This window comes from Aquarana catesbeiana, linkage group LG08 (assembly GCF_042186555.1).
Source record: "Aquarana catesbeiana isolate 2022-GZ linkage group LG08, ASM4218655v1, whole genome shotgun sequence".
NCBI lineage: Eukaryota > Metazoa > Chordata > Amphibia > Anura > Ranidae > Aquarana > Aquarana catesbeiana.
In genome coordinates this window covers 296,545,083-296,565,297 of record NC_133331.1, presented here as the reverse complement: position 1 = coordinate 296,565,297, position 20,215 = coordinate 296,545,083, and the positions used below count along the sequence as shown (strand labels likewise).

Below are 20,215 nucleotides of genomic sequence, written 5' to 3'. Positions count from 1 at the left end.
CATGCTCGGAAACAATTCGACGCATGCTCGGAAGCATTGAACTTCATTTTCTCGGCTCGTCGTAGTGTTGTACGTCACCGCGTTCTTGACGGTCGAAACTTCAGAAAACTTTTGTGTAACCGCGTGTATGCAAGCCAAGCTTGAGCGGAATTCCGTCGGAAAAACCATCCAAGATTTTTCCGACTAAATTTCCGCCCGTGTGTACGGGGCATTAGACTGTCGTGGCCCTTGAGGGAACCCCCTTTCAGGGGGGGTGACCTCGAGTCTGGAGCTCGGGAGCTGGGATGGAGCCTCTCTCTCTACGCGGTCATTGAGAGGTGTCCGCAGGAGGAAGACAGCGGGGAGCACTGCCGGGAAAGTCATTCAGGAGGGATCCATTCCGGCGTCGGTGAGTGAAGAGCACAGTGGGAAGCTCTGGGAGGGACATGCCAGGATTGGATGTGAAGCCAGAGAGTGAGGCTGTGGTGTCGTTGAAGTCAAGTTGCTGCAGCCAGGATGGAACAGTTGGTATATTTCTACTACATATCACAGTCAGCATGATTCAGTATTTAACCCGTTTGGGATCATAGTCCTTAATCGGAAGATCCATTCCTTTTCCTTCCGCAGAAGGACTGTTTCCTAGCCGCCTCTGCGATTTGGTAAAGATAGAGCAAAAGAAGCCCTTTACTCTTAATCCATCAACAGAGGAATTATGGAACTTTTCGAAATGTTGTGCAATGGGCCCCCTTTTTGGGTTATCCTTATCCTTGCTTTTTTTGAATATTCCTAATACTACATAGATGTTCACCGATGCGTAACTGTCGTCTCGTCTTACCAACATATAGTTTTTGGCCTGGACATTGCAGAATATACAAGACCTTTTCAGTACTACTGTTAGTAAATTGTTGGATCTGATAGACTTTATTATCATCAGCATCGGTGAACTTATCCGTGCGTTCAACATATCGGCAGATGTGGCAATGGCCCCATGGGAACATGCCCTTCGGGCAGGGCTTGTTCTTCAGCCAGCTGTTGGACGGAGTACGTGTAAACTCTGAATGTACCAAGTTGTCTTTGAGATTCTTGGCTCTCCTAGAGACTAACAATGGTCGTGGGCCAACGTCACTGGAGAGGTCATGAGATCTTGTCAAGATTTACCAATGTTTGTCCAAAATTGACCTAGCCTCCTCCCATTGGGCCCCATAGCAGGTCATTTGTCTGTTTGGGAACAAAAAGATCTCCTTGTTTTGTTGAGGAGGCCCTTCTGTGTGCATTTCTGGTACTTTTGTGGGATCAGCCCCTCTGTCTAAATCTCTGGTATAGTTCATCTGACTCAGATTGGTAGGCAGTCTCACTTCAGCAGTTCCTCCGGATATGGAGGAACTGTCCAGTTGTGATCCCCCTCATCCTTCTTGGACATAGGAAGGATGTAGAGGAAACCTCCCCATTACAGGCTAACCATGAGCTGCATAGGAAGAGACTCTCCCCTCAGTGGTTTCCTTGGCCTGTCTACCACAGATGCCACATCATCAGCATTCTCTAAAGTCATACTGCCCCAACCTTCAAGCGGAACCAAAATCTCACAATGTCCAGCTCACACAGTTATACAAAGAGAGGACAGTCCAGACCTACTATGATATTGTGGATCAAGTTTGGCACCCCCCCCCCCCAAAATTCTTATGTAACTGTGCCACAAGTGGAAGTTATTGTCACCGTCACCAGTTGGTATTCCCTAGTGTCCCCATGGAAGCATAGCACTTGTGTATGGGGCCAACTCTCCCAGCCACCTTGGTATGGACAAGGGTCACCATACTACCTGAGTGCAGCAGTGCCTGGACATGAAAATGGTTCACCCGGATGTCACATTCTATATGCGTCTTAGTCAGATCCAGGTAGGAAGCACAGACCCTCTGGGCATAGAAGGACACCTCTCTGTGACTCTGCACTCCATGATTTCCTCCTGCAGGGGACACTGACCATGAATATGACCCCGATAGTGACACCACCAGCACATCACATTCTTATTTCCTCATAATAAAATAACATTTTGGGACTCTGGGTTTGATCAGTCTCTGTCTCTCCAGAATGCTGGTTCCCAGGTTTGGTGCCTATGCTGACAGAGGCCCTCGGGTCCTCCACCACCATATAAGGGGATCCTTCTCCCACTGGTCACCATTGTAAAGGACCACTACACTGACCACTGATATAAGGGGGTCCTTCTCCCATTGGTCACCAATGTAAGGGACCACTACACTGACCACTGATATAAGGGGGTCCTTCTGCCATTGGTCACCAATGTAAGGGACCACTACAGTGACATAGTTACATAGTAGGTGAGGTTGAAAAAAGACACAAGTCCACCAAGTCCAACCTATGTGTGTGATTATATGTCAGTATTACATTGTATATCCCTGTATGTTGCGGTCATTCAGGTGCTTATCTAATAGTTTTTTGAAACTATCGATGCTCCCCGCTGAGACCACCGCCTGTGGAAGGGAATTCCACATCCTTGCCGCTCTTACAGTAAAGAACCCTCTACGTAGTTTAAGGTTAAACCTCTTTTCTTCTAATTGTAATGAGTGGCCACGAGTCTTATTAAACTCTCTTCTGCGAAAAAGTTTTCTCCCTATTGTGGGGTCACCAGTCCGGTATTTATACATTGAAATCATATCCCCTCTCAAGCGTCTCTTCTCCAGAGAGAATAAGTTCAGAGCTCGCAACCTTTCCTCATAACTAAGATCCTCCAGACCCTTTATTAGCTTTGTTGCCCTTCTTTGTACTCGCTCCATTTCCAGTACATCCTTCCTGAGGACTGGTGCCCAGAACTGGACAGCATACTCCAGGTGCGGCCGGACCAGAGTCTTGTAGAGCGGGAGAATTATCGTTTTATCTCTGGAGTTGATCCCCTTTTTAATGCCAATATTCTGTTTGCTTTGTTAGCAGCAGCTTGGCATTGCATGTCATTGCTGAGCCTATCATCTACTAGGACCCCCAGGTCCTTTTCCATCCTAGATCCCCCCAGAGGTTCTCCCCCCAGTCTATAGATTGCATTCATATTTTTGCCACCCAAATGCATTATTTTACATTTTTCTACATTGAACCTCATTTGCCATGTAGTCGCCCCTCCCCCATTAATTTGTTCAGATCTTTTTGCAAGGTTTCCACATCCTGCGGAGAAGTTATTGCCCTGCTTAGCTTAGTATTGTCTGCAAATACAGAGATTGAACTGTTTATCCCATCCTCCAGATCGTTTATGAACAAATTAAACAGGATTGGTCCCAGCACAGAACCCTGGGGAACCCCACTACCCACCCCTGACCATTCTGAGTACTCCCCATTTATCACCACCCTCTGAACACGCCCTTGTAGCCAGTTTTCAATCCATGTACTCACCCTATGGTCCATGCCAACGCACCTTATTTTGTACAGTAAACGTTTATGGGGAACTGTGTCAAATGCTTTTGCAAAATCCAGATACACCACGTCTACGGGCCTTCCTTTATCTACATGGCAACTCACCTCCTCATAGAAGGTTAATAGATTGGTTTGGCAAGAACGATTCTTCATGAATCCATGCTGATTACTGCTAATGATACCGTTCTTATTACTAAAATCTTGTATATAGTCCCTTATCAGCCCCTCCAAGAGTTTACATACTATCGATGTTAGGCTAACTGGTCTGTAATTCCCAGGGATGTATTTTGGACCCTTTAATTATTGGTACATTGGTTTTTCTCCAATCAGCTGGTAACATTCCAGTCAGTAGATTGTCAATAAAAATTAGGAACAACGGTCTGGCAATCACTTGACTGAGTTCCCTAAGTACCCTCGGGTGCAAGCCATCTGGTCCCGGTGATTTATTAATGTTAAGTTTCTCAAGTCTAATTTTAATTCCGTCCTCTGTTAACCATGGAGGTGCTTCCTGTGATGGTGCTTCCTGTGATCCTCAGGTGCTTCCTGAGGATAAACACTGCAGTTTTGGTTACTGAAGCCCCCCGATTCCCTCGTGAAGACTGAGGAGAAGAATAAATTCAATACCTTCGCCATCTCCCCATCCTTTGTAACCAGATGTCCTTCCGTATTCTTTATGGGGCCAATATGGACTGTCCTCACTTTTTTACTGTTACATAAGGAGGTCCTTCTCCGATTGGTCACCAATGTAAAGGGATCACTACTCTGATCACTGATATAAGGGGGTCCTTCTCCCACTGGTCACCACCCCTTGCCATGTTTCCCAGCTTCCGCTTTGCCACCTGTAGGCCTGGAATCAGCATGGCAGAGGATACCACGGAGAGGGAAGGAAGACCTGCAAACATCTGTCCTAACAGATAGAGAACCTGTCACTACAATATCCTATCACATAGGGGGTTATTGGTTTCTTATGTGGAAGCATTAGAGTTAGGTGAAAAAAAAAATGTAAAAAGTTAAACTTAAGCCCAAAAACGTAAACCCCTCCCCCAAAATGTTTGAGCCCCCACATACATATGAACAAAAACTCACATGTTGCAGGAACCTACAAATGAAACTATTGATGGTATTCCACATTACATATTCCTGGGCACACCTGAGTGAGGACAATCCCACACCCGATATTCACCATGACCTCCAAACTGATGACCTGTGAAGGCTTCTAATGCGTCTCCTATGAGCAATATTTTGGATAACAATATTCGTCATCATTCCACCGACACAAACCATTTCTTTTTTTGTTTGTAAACTACAATTTTTTTATTATACTTTTTCTTTTAACAAGATTTGCAGTCATAAGATCAGGAAATCGTATAAGGTAGAAATTTGATTGGTCGGGAAAACGGCTTGCCTGGAATGTGGAGGCGGAGTCATACAATACAATACACAACGTGTTACATTATTATAACAAAGTATTGTAGAAAAGATCACACCATAGAAAATGGGGGGAAAGGAGAAAATAAACCCGGATATGAAGGGGGAAATTTGTGTACGAGGAACACCTTAACAATCACCACCATTTTATTCTGCAGGGCCTCTGCTTTCAGATAATATATGTTTGGGGGGTTTTATCTAATCTTCAGGCCCAAAATTTGCAAATATAATGCAAAAAACAGCTCTGGCGGTGAAAGGGTTAATGGGGGCTAGATGGGATCACTCTCCTGTGGTCACACTCTAAACATTAGAGCTCCCCCTAGCTGCAGCCTGGTAATAACATGCTGGGAGGTCTATTCATTTATCTGCTCCATACTTCCCATCTTTATATAAACGTCTCCTGACAATTCTCTCACTCAGAAGAGGAAAGTGGCTTCTCCCCCGTGTGAGATCTCTGATGTCTGTCACGGTTGGACTTGTCTGCAAAACGTTTCCCGCACACAGAACATAAATACGGCATCTCCCCCGTGTGCAACCTCAGATGCCTGTGACGACTGGACTTGTCCGCGAAGCATTTCCCGCACTCACTACATTGATACGGCTTCTCACCCGTGTGCAGTCTCTGATGTGTGTAAAGAACATACTTCTCAGAAAACTGTTTTCCGCACTCCGAGCAGGAGTACGGCCTCACGCCCGTGTGGGACCTCAGATGCGTATTAAGACTGAACTTCCGTGAAAAACATTTCCCGCACTCTGAACAAGAGTACGGCTTCTCGCCCATGTGCAATCTCTGGTGTCTGTAAAGGTGGGACCTATCTGAAAAATGTTTGCCGCACTCAGGACAGGAATACGGCTTCTCCCCCGTGTGAGAGCTCTGATGCGTGACAAGTTGTGATTTTTCTACAAAGCTTTTCCCGCAATCAGGGCAGGAATACGACTTCTCCCCCGTGTGCGATCCCTGATGTTTTTTAAGGCTAGACTTACGTGAAAAAGATTTCCCGCACTCAGGGCAGGAATGTGGCTTCTCACCCGTGTGAGATCTTTCATGCTCATTAAGACGGTACTTTAAACTGAAACATTTCCCGCACTCAGTACAGGAAAACCTCTTATCTGTTGGAAGGACAACACTGTCCCTCACAGTCTGAGGTTCCTCAGGATAAGAGGAATACGATGGTCCGGCACCGTCTCTCACAGTCTGAGGTTCCTCAGGATAAGAGGAATACGATGGTCCGGCACCGTCCCTCACAGTCTGAGGTTCCTCAGGATAAGAGGAATACGATGGTCCGGCACCGTCCCGCACAGTCTGAGGTTCCTCAGGATAAGAGGAATACGATGGTCCATCTACACTGTGTGGTGCCGGATGGACATTTGAGGTAGTCGGGTTTTCTCCTGGACTATACTGTGTGATGTCCTCATCTTCTACTTTACAGTCTGGATGTCTGATCGCTGTAGGAGTGTCGTCCTCGATTACTATCCTTATTATTCCATCCTCCTTCATAGACTGCTGATCATCCCTCACATACGTCTCTTCTTCTTCTGATTTAACCTCAACTTTTATATCGAACAGATCTTCACCCTAAACCAAAAGAATGATAGGAAATATCACTCAAATATAATGTTAATGATGTGAGACCATACAGAAAAATATCATACATCATTTCCTCGAGTCATTTTCATGTTCTACATGCTTCATTCCACCAACCTGATAATCTTCCCATCTGGAATTCCAGGAATACAGAGGACGGGGACATCTCTCTGGTGGGTTCCTGGTATTAGGTGGCTCCATCTTATCCTTGTGTCCTTCTGAAAACATCTCAATCACTCCATACTCCTCATCCTCCTCTTTTATCTCTTTTTTAACATCAACTTCAGGATCTCTCGGGTTTCCACTCTGAATATATAATAAAAATGACATCAATTGTAACAATGCAGATAATGTACAGATCCTAATGATACTATCAGTGATTGTTCCTCATCTACCTGATGATGGTGAGGGATGGTGTGACCTTCCTGTGTGGGATCCCGGGAATACAGAGGACGGGGACATCTCTCTGGTGGGTTCCTGGTATTAGGTGGCTCCATCTTATCCTTGTGTCCTTCTGAAAACTCCTCCATCACTCCATACTCCTCATCCTCCTCTGTAACTTCTTCTTTTACAACAATATTATACTTGTGGTTTTCATTCTGAAAGATATAATAAAACATTCATTGTAACAACATGCTTGTGTATAAATCATAACTACCAATAATTGTTCCTCATCTACCTGATGATGGTGAGGGATGGTGTGACCTTCCTGTGTGGAATCCCGGGAATACAGAGGACGGGGACATCTCTCTGGTGGGTTCCCATTACTGGATCCATCTGTAGGAAACACACACACTGACTGAATACATTGTTTCTATGTGTTTATCAGATGATGGGGGATCTAGGTGGAGCCTCCGTACTGCTCTCTCCTTTACAATAAAGTCTCCTCTTACCCGGTGATGTGAGGGGCGGCTGATTGTCCATCATGACGTCCTTGTAGAGATCCTTGTGTCCTTCTAAATACTCCCACTCCTCCATGGAGAAATAGACAGTGACATCCTGACACCTTATAGGAACCTGACACACACAATGATACAGTCACCATCCAGACACATCCCTTGTCTGTTACTGGATAATGTCCCAGAATTCCCAGAATCCTCCTCACCTCTCCTGTCAGCAGCTCCATCATCTTCTTGGTGACTTCTAGAATCTTCTCCATGTTGTGTGTTCTAAGGATCAGGGATGGAGGTGGTGGGATGGTGATGGGATTCTGGATTCTAGAGGATCTTGTCTCATCTTTAGTAGATTTCTTCATGACTACTGTACAGTTCTGTGTTATAGAAAGATAAATATCACTCTCCCATAATCCCTCACCTCTATGGTCAGCTCTATATTTATTCTCTAGGGATTGGCCACAATGTTCCCGATTCAGCAAAGGACAGACATCTCCACCCAATGATATGATTACAATGTGGTCAGATTTATAGCTCCTTCTAGAAAAGTCTTATAATAGAGTCACTAATGTCTTACTAGTAATGTCACTGACCCACCAGGAAATGGTACCTATGGATTTAGTGGTCAATGGGCGTGGCATGCTGGTAATCATGGGTCTCACTGATTGGACTAAAGCTAAAATCGTTCTCTTCTATAACCAATGCCGCCATCTTGTGCTATAACCAAATATCATTGAGTACGTACACTTCATGTATTCATAGTACTTGTGTGGATGTCGTTATTGATTAGAAGAACATCAGAAGACTCTGAATACCTCCCAGTGTACAGCGGAGTCAGATTTAACCCCTTCATTACACTCACCTCTCCAGTCATCAGGCTGAGGATCTCCAGGGTGAGGTTTAATATCTTCTCATTCTGGAGAAATTCCTTCGTTACATTCTTCACAAAACGTAAAGTCTGCTGATTGTCCATCATGACGTCCTTGTAGAGATCCTTGTGTCCTTCTAAATACTCCCACTCCTCCATGGAGAAATAGACAGTGACATCCTGACACCTTATAGGAACCTGACACACACAATGATACAGTCACCATCCAGACACATCCCTTGTCTGTTACTGGATAATGTCCCAGAATTCCCAGAATCCTCCTCACCTCTCCTGTCAGCAGCTCCATCATCTTCTTGGTGACTTCTAGAATCTTCTCCATGTTGTGTCTCTCAGGTTTTAGGGAGTCACATGGAGGCATTGTGATGGTCATATGATCACCTGACTTCACAAGAGGAAATCTCTGTATTGGGGAACCAATAGAAATATCATGTTAGAATCCCAGAATCCTCCTCACCTCTCCGGTCAGGTCTGTGTTTTATTAATAGAGATAGGAGTGATGTCATGTGACCTCCCAGAATCCTCCTCACCTCTCCGGTCAGGTCTGTTTTATTAATAGAGATAAGAGTGATGTCATGTGACCTCCCAGAATCCTCCTCACCTCTCCGGTCAGGTCTGTTTTATTAATAGAGATAAGAGTGATGTCATGTGACCTCCCAGAATCCCCCTCACCTCTCCGGTCAGGTCTGTGTTTTATTAATAGAGATAAGAGTGATGTCATGTGACCTCCCAGAATCCTCCTCACCTCTCCGGTCAGGTCTGTGTTTTATTAATAGAGATAAGAGTGATGTCATGTGACCTCCCAGAATCCTCCTCACCTCTCCGGTCAGGTCTGTGTTTTATTAATAGAGATAAGAGTGATGTCATGTGACCTCCCAGAATCCTCCTCACCTCTCCGGTCAGGTCTGTTTTATTAATAGAGATAAGAGTGATGTCATGTGACCTCCCAGAATCCTCCTCACCTCTCCGGTCAGGTCTGTGTTTTATTAATAGAGATAAGAGTGATGTCATGTGACCTCCTAGAATCCTCCTCACCTCTCCGGTCAGGTCTGTGTTTTATTAATAGAGATAAGAGTGATGTCATGTGACCTCCCAGAATCCTCCTCACCTCTCCGGTCAGGTCTGTGTTTTATTAATAGAGATAAGAGTGATGTCATGTGACCTCCCAGAATCCTCCTCACCTCTCCGGTCAGGTCTGTGTTTTATTAATAGAGATAAGAGTGATGTCATGTGACCTCCCAGAATCCTCCTCACCTCTCCGGTCAGGTCTGTGTTTTATTATTAGAGATAAGAGTGATGTCATGTGACCTCCCAGAATCCTCCTCACCTCTCCGGTCAGGTCTGTGTTTTATTAATAGAGATAAGAGTGATGTCATGTGACCTCCCAGAATCCTCCTCACCTCTCCGGTCAGCAGGTAGATGATCTCCAGGGTGAGGTTTAGTATCTTCTCAGTCATGTGACTCCGGTCCTCCTCCATCCTCATTCGAGCCATAATTTGATATTTACAGGTTTCTGCCTAGATAGGTAAAAAAGAATATTGATAATGAATATATATATATATATATATATATATATATATATATATATATATATATATATATGGGGGGGGGAATGTTCTGCCCCTGAAGGGGTTAATCTAGGTTTCCACACTATATATGTGAGTATCTTCATCTGCTGGAGATAAAAGACGTCACAGTGACTATGGAGGAAGAGGACGGAACATGACGGGGGGGTTACTGGGTGTAAATAGAAAATAAGATCTTATTACCTCCTCTACTGCCATTTCCAGCTTTGTCGCCTCTCTACTTCCTCCCGACTCACCTCTCACCCGGAACTTCCTGTCTGCATGTTACATCATTTCCTGTCTGTATCTGACATCACTTCCTGTCTTCCATAGAGACTTCCTGTCTGGTGTAAGTGAGATCACCACCTTGTGGAGATCAGAGGAACTGCAGCCCAACGTCTCGTAGTGTGAACACGGCGTTGTGCTGTGTGTCTATGTACTGTATATCTTTATAGATGGGGTCATCTCCGCTTAGGGTTGCTACATGCCCAGGAGTCATCCGCAAAGTCCAGATTTACATCACGTGCATGGGTTTCTGACTGCCTGACACCCGTACACATTACTCTGAAGCATACTTGCCAGTGAGATGTCCTCAGTGCCGGCCACCAATGTGTCTTCCCCTCACCTCTGTTGCCAGTGCAAAATCCAGAGACCACAAACTGCCCACACTTCTCTGCTTACTACTGCTGGTCTCTGTCCCCCTCACTGATGTTCAGAGTTTACACATCAAAGCTTTAAGTGTCCAAAAACATTAAGGCCCTCTCAGGACAGACCACCAGCAGCTCCTCACTGTACACCAGACTACTGCCCCCCAGTCCACTCTGCTACCCTCCAGTCCACCCCGCCTGTCCATCTCACTGCACCCCTGTCCAGTCAGCTAGTGGTACCATTGACTGCTATGTACCCTATACTCATCCATGAATGGAGTGGTAGCTGGAGGCCCTCTTAGTATTACGTAGGGCTAAAAAAAAAGAAAAGAAGGCTCCACAACAACAACAAACGATCCAACATGATTTATTTTAAAAAAATAGTCAAATGAGAGCCACCAAGACAATGACACAGGACCCAAGAGGTGACGCGTTTCACCTCCTCAAACCTGAACTGTCATTTGATTTATTTCGGAATAAATCACGTTGGATCGTTCCTGTTGTTGTGCAGCCTTTCTTTCTTCCTATTGATCATTTGTGGTGTGCTGTGGCTTGCACCCAGTGCATCCGGACTGTAGTGATTGCTCTCCTGGAGCGGCGTTCCTTTCTTTGAACTATTATGTAGAGCTACCCCCTAAAGGCCCCCCTCCTCCTGCACAGCCAGGCAACACACATTTTTCAACTTGCATCCAGACAGGAAACCGGTCCTTGGGCTTGTTTTTATGTTTTATTTTGAGGGATAATAGACTTGGATAGGGATAACAGGTTATGGGAGAAGTGAGTTCAGCAATAACTTGGAGGACAACTTCTCTATGTATAACTTGCAGCAAAATGGATCCTAGACTGTACTTCCTCTGGAATGATGTCATTCCTTAATGGATCAGTAGCAAATGTCCCATCTGTTTTCAGGAGCTCTGTGTCCCCATAGTAGGAATAGCAAAGTCTCAACTGTATGCAGGAGCTCTATTTCCCCTTATTAGAAAATAGAGAAGTCCCAATGGTATGGAGAAGCTTTGTGTCCCCTTAATAGAAAATAGAGAAGTCCCAACTGTATGTAGGAGCTCTATATCCCCTTAGTAGGAAAATAGAGAAGTCCCAATTGTATGTAGGAGCTCTATATCCCCTTAGTAGGAAAATAGAGAAGTCCCAATTGTATGGAGAAGATTTGTGTCCCCTTAGTAGAAAATAGAGAAGTCCAACTGTATGCAGGAGCTCTACAGTATGTCCCCTTAGTAGGAAAGTCCCAATGGTATGGAGGAGCTTGGAGACTTCTTAGTAGAAAATAGAGAAGTCCCAAAGGTATGGAGGAGCTCTGAGTCTTAGTAGAAAATAACAAAGTCTAAACTGTATGCAGGAGCTCTATGTCCCCTTAGAAAATAGAGAAGTCCTAACTGTGTGCAGGAGCTCTATGTCCCCTTAGTAGGAAAATAGAGAAGTCCCAATTGTATGGAGAAGATTTGTGTCCCCTTAGTAGAAAATAGAGAAGTCCCAACTGTATGGAGAAGATTTGTGTCCCCTTAGTAGAAAATAGAGAAGTCCAACTGTATGCAGGAGCTCTATGTCCCCTTAGTAGAAAATAGAGAAGTCCCAATTGTATGGAGAAGATTTGTGTCCCCTTAGTAGAAAATAGAGAAGTCCAACTGTATGCAGGAGCTCTATGTCCCCTTAGTAGAAAATAGTGAAGTCCCAATTGTATGCAGGAGCTTTATGTCCCCTTAGTAGAAAATAGCAAAGTCTCACATTATGCAGGAGCTCTATGTCCTCTCAGTAGAAACATCCAGGGCCCAGGAACAGGTGAGCTATGTCCTGCAGTGCCTGAAGGTGCTGCCACTAAAGACCAAGCCATCCCACCAGAGCAGCAAACTGCTGAAGTCCACCCCGTCACCTCCACTCGGAAAGGAGCCGGATTGTGATGACTACTTGTTGTCAGACGAGCCAGTGGTGAGTGACATCAGAGGTAAGATAGATTGGGGGGTCACCCGGACTGCAGGCTGAGTTTGGGCTCCCAGTGTCAGAGTTGGATGAGTGCATACCTCCCAACTTTTGAACTTCAGAATGAGAGACACTTGAGGAAGGAAGTAACCTTGCATAGTGAGCTGCGGCAAATGTGGGCGTGGTCAAATGGCTGACAGTGCTGCGAGGAGCTTAAGGGGCATCATGAAACAAAACTCGGGCTTCCTTGTACCTATAAAATGCTTTTATTATTGTTCCACAAGCAAGAGTCTCATGGGTACATACAAACCCCAGCACATTCATTTAAAAAAAAGGATAAAGGCATGCAGGGTTTGGAGTGCATTACATACAAAGTGCAAGGTTCTGGGATGAGCTATGTACAGAGTGCAGGGTTCTGCGGTGAGCTATGTACAGAGTGCAGGGTTCTGCGGTGAGCTATGTACAGAGTGCAGGGTTCTGCGGTGAGCTATGTACAGAGTGCAGGGTTCTGGGATGAGCTATGTTCAGAGTGCAGGGTTCTGGGATGAGCTATGAACAGATTGCAAGGTTCTGGGATGAGCTGTGTATAGAGTGCAGGGTTCTGGGATGAGCTGTGTAGAGTGCAGGGTTCTAGGATGAGCTATGTAGAGTGCAGGGTTCTGGGATGAGCTATGAACAGATTGCAAGGTTCTGGGATGAGCTGTGTATAGAGTGCAGGGTTCTGGGATGAGCTGTGTAGAGTGCAGGGTTCTAGGATGAGCTATGTAGAGTGCAGGGTTCTGGGATGAGCTGTGTACAGAGTGCAAGGTTCTGGGATGAGCTGTGTAGAGTGCAGGGTTCTAGGATGAGCTATGTAGAGTGCAGGGTTCTGGGATGAGCTGTGTACAGAGTGCAAGGTTCTGGGATGAGCTGTGTACAGAGTGCAGGGTTCTGGGATGAGCTATATACATAGTGCAGGGTTTTGGGATGACTTGCGCACAGAGTATAATGGGAGGGGTGGTAGTGGAGGACAGTATAATGGGGGAGGGGGTGGTAGTGGAGGATAGTATAAAAGGAGGGGGGTAGTGGAGGGCAGTATGATGGGAGGGGGGTAGTGGAGGGCAGTATAATGGGAGGGGTGGTAGTGGAGGGCAGTATAATGGGGGGTAGTGGAGGGCAGTATAATGGGGGGTAGTGGAGGGAAGTATGATGGAAGGGGTGGTAGTGGAGGGCAGTATAATGGGGGGTAGTGGAGGGCAGTATAATGGGAGGGGTGGTAGTGGAGGGCAGTATGATGGGAGGGGGGTAGTGGAGGGCAGTATGATAGGAGGGGGTAGTGGAGGGCAATATGATGGGAGGGGGGTAGTGGAGGGAAGTATGGAGGGACTATACAGCATGACTGGAGTGGGGCAGTGTATGGGAGGGAGCAGAGTGACCATGAGCGTCCTCGGGGCACTGCAGGGAGCATTTCTCCTACCTCTCTTGACAGCAGGAACAGCCTTCAGGCAAGACCCGGAGTCGGGGGCGGAGCCTAGGTGCGAGGAGGAGGAAGTTAAATCTTCCTCCAGCTCGCTCTGAATGCTGGGGCCCCGCTCTCCTCCTCGTCATGACGTCACTGGTTGCTAGACGCTAGATGAGCTGTGTCTAGCAACCAGTTGTTTAGGCAGTGAGCCAGGCAGCACCTGGGGGTGAATATTAAAGTGGGTCTTGGCCAGGAGTACACCAGGCAGTGAGGGACAGCGGCGATGCAGTGGCATTTTTAGGGGGCATCAGATCGGCCCAGGGGGGGGGCAATTCCAGGACATTGTATTGCCCCGGAATGAAGGTGCCCGGGAAGCGGGACAGACCTCCCAAGGCGGAACTTTCACGGGCAATCTGGGATGGTTGGAATGTATGTGACTGGTCTCTGGCCAGTGAGTTGGACCCAGAGTGGGACTGGGGGACGTTCATAAAGATACAGAACTGGAAGCAGGACAGCCTGAGAGGGAAGCAGAACAGTCAGGGAAATCTGAACAGGGTGAGTGGGCAGCGGAGGTCAAGCAGCTGCTATCCTGTGTGAAGGAACTTTAGCTGGAAAAAGCCTTTGCCCAACACCGGGCCCAATCTGGACCATTAAGCACTTGGGCGAGGACCCAGGCCCAGAACACTGCCTACAAGAATTAAATTGTTAGGTCCTCACAGGAGTGTGTTCATCCTGGACAAGGCAGGCTGAGGGAGCTTCCAAGGTTCTCCCAGTTTCAGTGTGAAGTGCAGAAGAGGACCACCTTGGAGTTGGGGTTGGACTATCCCCTTTCCCCCCCAAGGATATTATGGACATCATCAGAGCCCTTCCCACACCCAGTGGGAAGAGGAGGTTGTGTGGAATTCTCTGCATGTTCCCAAGCCACAGAGGGGGCCTCACAACCAAAAAGCTTGGGCCCGATTCCAGGATTCAAGCTTTTCTTCCTCTCTCCTCAGCTCCAGCTTGGAGGCAGAGCCCACCAGCCCCGGAGTCCCCTCACAACTCAAGCTTCAGCATTCCATTTTTCACCTGACAGCAACAACCCTGCTGGCCAGGATCTTCTATATTTACAAGCCCATCCATCCACCTTGCCAGGCCTCCTGAATGGGGAATGGTCAGATTCTCATAAATATGCAGATCATTGACCCCTAACCTCCACCTACTAGCATCTAGAACTTTCTGGTGGATTCTAGAACCAGGGGGAAGTGCCAGAAGTCTGACCTGTAGAACCCTCCAGCCTGATCTACATCTGAACCCAAAGCAATTATCCAGACTCGCTTAAGCTACAACGAGCCAGCTAAATTTTCCTATCACCTTTGCACACTAGAGGGTGCTAGAATTAAAAGGGGCTTCCAGATTCTGATAAGCCCTCTGCCCATGGACCCCCCCCCCACAACCACCGGCCAGGGTTGTTGGAAAGAGGCCCTTATCCTCATCAACATTGGGAGAAGGTAAGGGGGCCCACCCTGGAAATGCACCCCCTTAGTTGACGGCATGCAACCTAGTATGGTTTAGGAAACATTTGACCCCCATTTCTTGGAGAGGCAGGCTGCATTTTTTTAATGTAATTTTTGTTTAATACAAAATAATATGAATACAAAAGCACATCCAAAAATTGTTGAAGAATAAGAACATATAAACATGTGCAAGACAAAAAAGTACAGTGTACAACATAGCATAACTAGGAAACAGTCCCTTTAAAAGGGATATAGGCAGGTCTGTTGGCACACATACTGACTATTGAGAATATATACAGAATATCAGGTAAACCCAGGGGTGAGCCCCGACAAGTCTACTGTACTCATAAGTGCATGGGTATAATATCTCTGGGACTTGTAGGAAACCATGCCTGATGACGGACACCAAGGGATCAATGTACAGAAGATTTGTTGGACGAGTGTGACAAGCATGATCCCAGATGTGATCAATTCTGGCCATATTGTAATTAACAGAGTGATGTCCCATGATTGTCAGCTCCATCTAGTGGTCATAATGAAGCATTTTTCCTGAAATACCTCCATCTGTAAAAATATTGTGATTCAGAATTATGGACACTAGATGGAGGCAATGATCATAGAAAATCACTGAGTTATTGTCAGGGCTGGGCTCAGCCCTTCCTTCTCTGAGCTGGCCGCTCAGACGACGGCTAATTGCCAGCTCCTATCTCGCCACAGTTACTCAGCTGTTGATGATATCCTGCTCGTCAGTCCTGCCTAGTTAAGCCGTCAAGCCCAGAGGATCTCTGCCTTCACCTTGGTCAACATCACAGAGGCATCACAAATCTCCTGCATTCCTGTTAAAAGACTTGCTTGGATGACATCCCTTCTGGCTCCAGATCCTGCTTGCTCTTTTACTACGCTCATCTCCGGCTCCCTGACGTTTGGCTTGTCTGACTATTGGTTCCGGTTACTGAACTCTGGCTATGTTTTGACTACGTTTGTTCTATTTACTTTTATTATTAAACAAGTGTGATTTACCTGTACTTCTGTCTCAGTCTGATTTCATGGTTTCTGACAGTTATCTAAACTGTGGACAATATTTGTCACGGCTGGGCAAACCTGTGCCACATTCCATCAACTATTTGTTTTCTTATTCATAATAGACCTCTAAGTCTCCATACCACAAAATGTACTCAGCCAATGAGAGGTAATGACTCCATTTTTAATTTAAAAGGCCTAGAGGGCCTCCTTTTAAGTGGTGGGGTTAACGTGTTTCGTCCTGGAAGACGACTTGGGAAAACAGACCTCTTGCAAGAGTTTACACCACAAAATGTACTCAGCCAATGAGAGGTAATGACTCCATTTTTATTTTTCTCCTGCTATCAATGGCCAACACGGTACAACACTTCATCCATGTCTTTGGTGATCTCTGATCTCCTTATCAACTGTTTCTTACATGATGAAGATCAGCCATGGAGTATATCTGAGGTGTATATCAGGGTGTGCTTCTTCCCCACACATGTCCAGTAACATTCATATACAAGACATTTCCCACACTCACTAATACACCTCGAGGATTGTGTGGGACCCCTGATGTACAGGAAGACAGGACTTCAGGGAGGAACAATTCCCTCACTCAGGACAGGAATACGGCTTCTCCTCCATGTGCAATCTCTGATGTCTGTAAAGGTCGGCCTTATGTGAATAACATTTCCCGCACTCAGGACAGGAATACGGCTTCTCACCCGTGTGACATCTCTGATGTCTACAAAGACTGGACTTCTGTGAAAAACATTTCCCACACTCAGGACAAGAATATGGTTTTTCCCCTGTGTGCAATGTCTGATGTATGTAAAGATTTGGCTTTTTTGAAAAACATTTCCCGCACTCAGAACAGGAATACGGCTTCTCACCCGTGTGTAATCTTTGGTGTTTGTCAAGATTGGACTTGTCTGAAAAACATTTCCCGCACTCACGACAGGAATATGGTTTTTCCCCCGTGTGCAATCTCTGATGTGTGTAAAGAGTGGGCTTTTTTGAAAAACATTTCCCGCACTCAGAACAGGAATACAGCTTCTCACCTGTGTGACATCTCTGGTGTAATACAAGATGTGATTTGTGTACAAAACATTTCCCGCACTCAGAACAGGAAAATGGCTTTTCCCCCGTATGCAATTTCTGATGTGTGTAAAGATTGAACTTCCGTGAAAAACATTTCCCGCACTCAGCACAGGAATACAGCTTCTCCCCCGTGTGAGATCTCTGATGTAAGACCAGCTGTGATTTGTATACAAAACACTTCCCGCACTCAGTACAGGAAAACCTCTTATGTGTTGGAAGGACGGCACCGTCCCTTACAGTCTGAGGTTCCTCAGGATAAGAGGAATTCGATGGTCCGGCACTGTCCCTCACAGTCTGAGGTTCCTCAGGATAAGAGGAATACGATGGTCCGGCACTGTCCCTCACAGTCTGAGGTTCCTCAGGATAAGAGGAATACGATGGTCCGGCACCGTCCCTCACAGTCTGAGGTTCCTCAGGATAAGAGGAATACGATGGTCCGGCACCGTCCCGCACAGTCTGAGGTTCCTCAGGATAAGAGGAATACGATGGTCCATCTACACTGTGTGGTGCCGGATGGACATTTGAGATAGTCGGGTTTTCTCCTGGACTATACTGTGTGATGTCCTCATCTTCTACTTTACAGTCTGGAGACAAAGTGAGACAATCCTCTGAGGTTTTCCTCATCTCCCGTCCATCTACCAAAATAGAGATACAAAGATTATTACTAGACATGAGCAGATTGGTTCCCCTAAACCAGGACTCCGCCCACATCAGGCAGCTTTGTCTCTCAGGATCTTACAATTCCCCCCTCAAGGTAACTAGTAAATGGGTCCTCTGATCTCCTACCAGTTCATTTCTTTATTCATGGACCTTAGTCAGAGAGTGAGGAAACAACGAGAACTGTCTTTTATAGGAGTGACAGTGATGAGGGGATTATAGGACGAGTGTCCCCACCCCCTCTATCACTCATTGCCATCTTCCCAACACAAGAAGTCCTGCACTTCCTTATTTAGTCCATGATTTAGTCATAAATAAACGGGGCTGAGCCCCACCAGAGGTCAGAGAGTGAGGATGGGGGAAGAACAACCAAGATGAAGACTGGACTGATCCTGAAGACCATATCTACTTTTAAAGGAAGTCCTATCAGGATGCAATGCATAAGATGGGCGTGGTTTGAGGCCATCATCACGTTAGGCGAAATGCCCTCAAGTTACACCGAGACTGGTGCTTGGGGAATCTGCAGTGATTATGTGTATTCAATGCTGGATTGTTTTTTTAACCATGTGAGTGCTTTTCTATCTTATCCATTTAATAAATATAACAGTGAGCACTATGTGGTCTCGTTATCTCTAGTAGCAGAAGCTGGCTACTTAGAGGAGGCTCCATCTACATGGACCTGAAGGTGTGTGATTTCATGCTGGTTATGTTCTCTTGTTATTTAGCAATGGGGTCCATCTGAAGAGGTGAGAGCACACCTGGAGGTGTATGAGGGTATTGCAGAGTGGCGCACTGTCAGCTTATTGTGTGTGACACGAGAAGGGTGGATTTGTGGCACATTCATGTTCATTGTGAATTATAAAACGGTTTGGGACCGCTCACCAGTAGAGTTGGGCGAATAGCTGGAGCTGAGCAAAATTTCGGCCCGAACATCGCCTGTTCGCCCAAGACCAGGAAGCCTGCCACTGCGTCCTTAACAACGGTTAAGTCATCAGCTGTCAACAGGGTTCCCCGCTGACAGCTGAATGAAAAAAAAAACAAATATTGCTGAAAAAAGTGAAAAAAAATGTCGCGGGGTTCCCCCTCAAAATCCATACCAGACCCTTATCCGAGCATGCAGTCCGTCAGGTCAGGAAAGGGGGACGAGCAAGCGCCCCCCCCCCCCCCCCAAAACCATACCAGGCCACATGCCCTTACCATAGGGGGGCTGCTTTGGGGTTCTAAAAAAAGAAAAACAACGGTCTGCAGCACAGAGAAGGAAGATTATCCGAGAGAAATACAGGAATACAGGACGGGGAACACAGCTCAGGAAAGTGACCAGGGGATTACAGGCTGATATCACCCAGTCCCCGCCCTACTCTGGACCAATCAGTGAGCAGTATGGGTGGAGGAATGTATTTAGTGTTAATGACCCACCTGTACTGATCTCTGTAGGAGTGTCCTCCTCTATAAATGTCCCCGTTATTCCATCCTCCTCCATAGACCGCTGATCATCCCTCATATACCTCTCTTCTTCTTCTGATTTAACCTCAAATTCTATATCGATTGGATCTCCACTCTAAACCAAGAAAATGAGAGAGAATATCATCTGTAAGATATAAGCTTTATTATTGTGACATCACAAAAAATCCACACATGGTCTCCATGAGTCTGTGTCTTATAATCTCCGTCCCACCAACCTTGTAATAGTGAGGGATGGTGTGATCTTCCTGTGTGGAATCCCGGGAATACAGAGGACGGGGACATCTCTCTGGTGGGTTCCTGGTATTAGGTGGCTCCATCATATCCTTGTGTCCTTCTGAAAACTCCTCCATCACTCCATACTCCTCATCCTCCTCTTTATACTCTTCTTTTACAACAATATTATTTTTTTCATTCTGAAAGATGTAATAAAACATTAATTGTAACAAACATGCTGTGTATAAATAAGAACTACTAATAATTGTCAATCATCTACCTGATGATGGTGAGGGATGGTGTGACCTTCCTGTGTGGAATCCCGGGAATACAGAGGACGGGGACATCTCTCTGGTGGGTTCTCATTACTGGATCCATCTGTAGGAAACACACACACTGACTGAATACATTGTTTCTATGTGTTTATCAGATGATGGGGGATCTAGGTGGAGCCTCCGTACTGCTCTCTCCTTTACAATAAAGTCTCCTCTTACCCGGTGATGTGAGGGGCG

General features: G+C 46.1%; 2 protein-coding genes across 2 annotated transcripts in view; both read right to left on the bottom strand.

The window, feature by feature from the left end:
• The window catches only part of LOC141106830 (uncharacterized), a 125,065-nt gene that overhangs the window by 25,226 nt on the left and 79,624 nt on the right, over nt 1-20,215 (bottom strand). The window contains exons 5-7 of the mRNA XM_073597759.1: nt 6,524-6,712; nt 5,238-6,397; nt 858-1,122 (exon numbers count right to left, since the gene is read on the bottom strand). Of these exons, the coding sequence (XP_073453860.1) occupies nt 858-1,122; nt 5,238-6,397; nt 6,524-6,712 (1,614 nt within the window). The remainder of the gene's footprint in view (nt 1-857; nt 1,123-5,237; nt 6,398-6,523; nt 6,713-20,215) is intronic.
• Nucleotides 16,593-20,215, bottom strand: part of LOC141105475 (uncharacterized) — a 36,113-nt gene continuing 32,490 nt past the window's right edge. The window contains 1 exon segment of the mRNA XM_073595326.1: nt 16,593-18,092. Coding sequence (XP_073451427.1) covers nt 16,881-18,092 — 1,212 coding nt within the window. The 3' untranslated portion in view covers nt 16,593-16,880.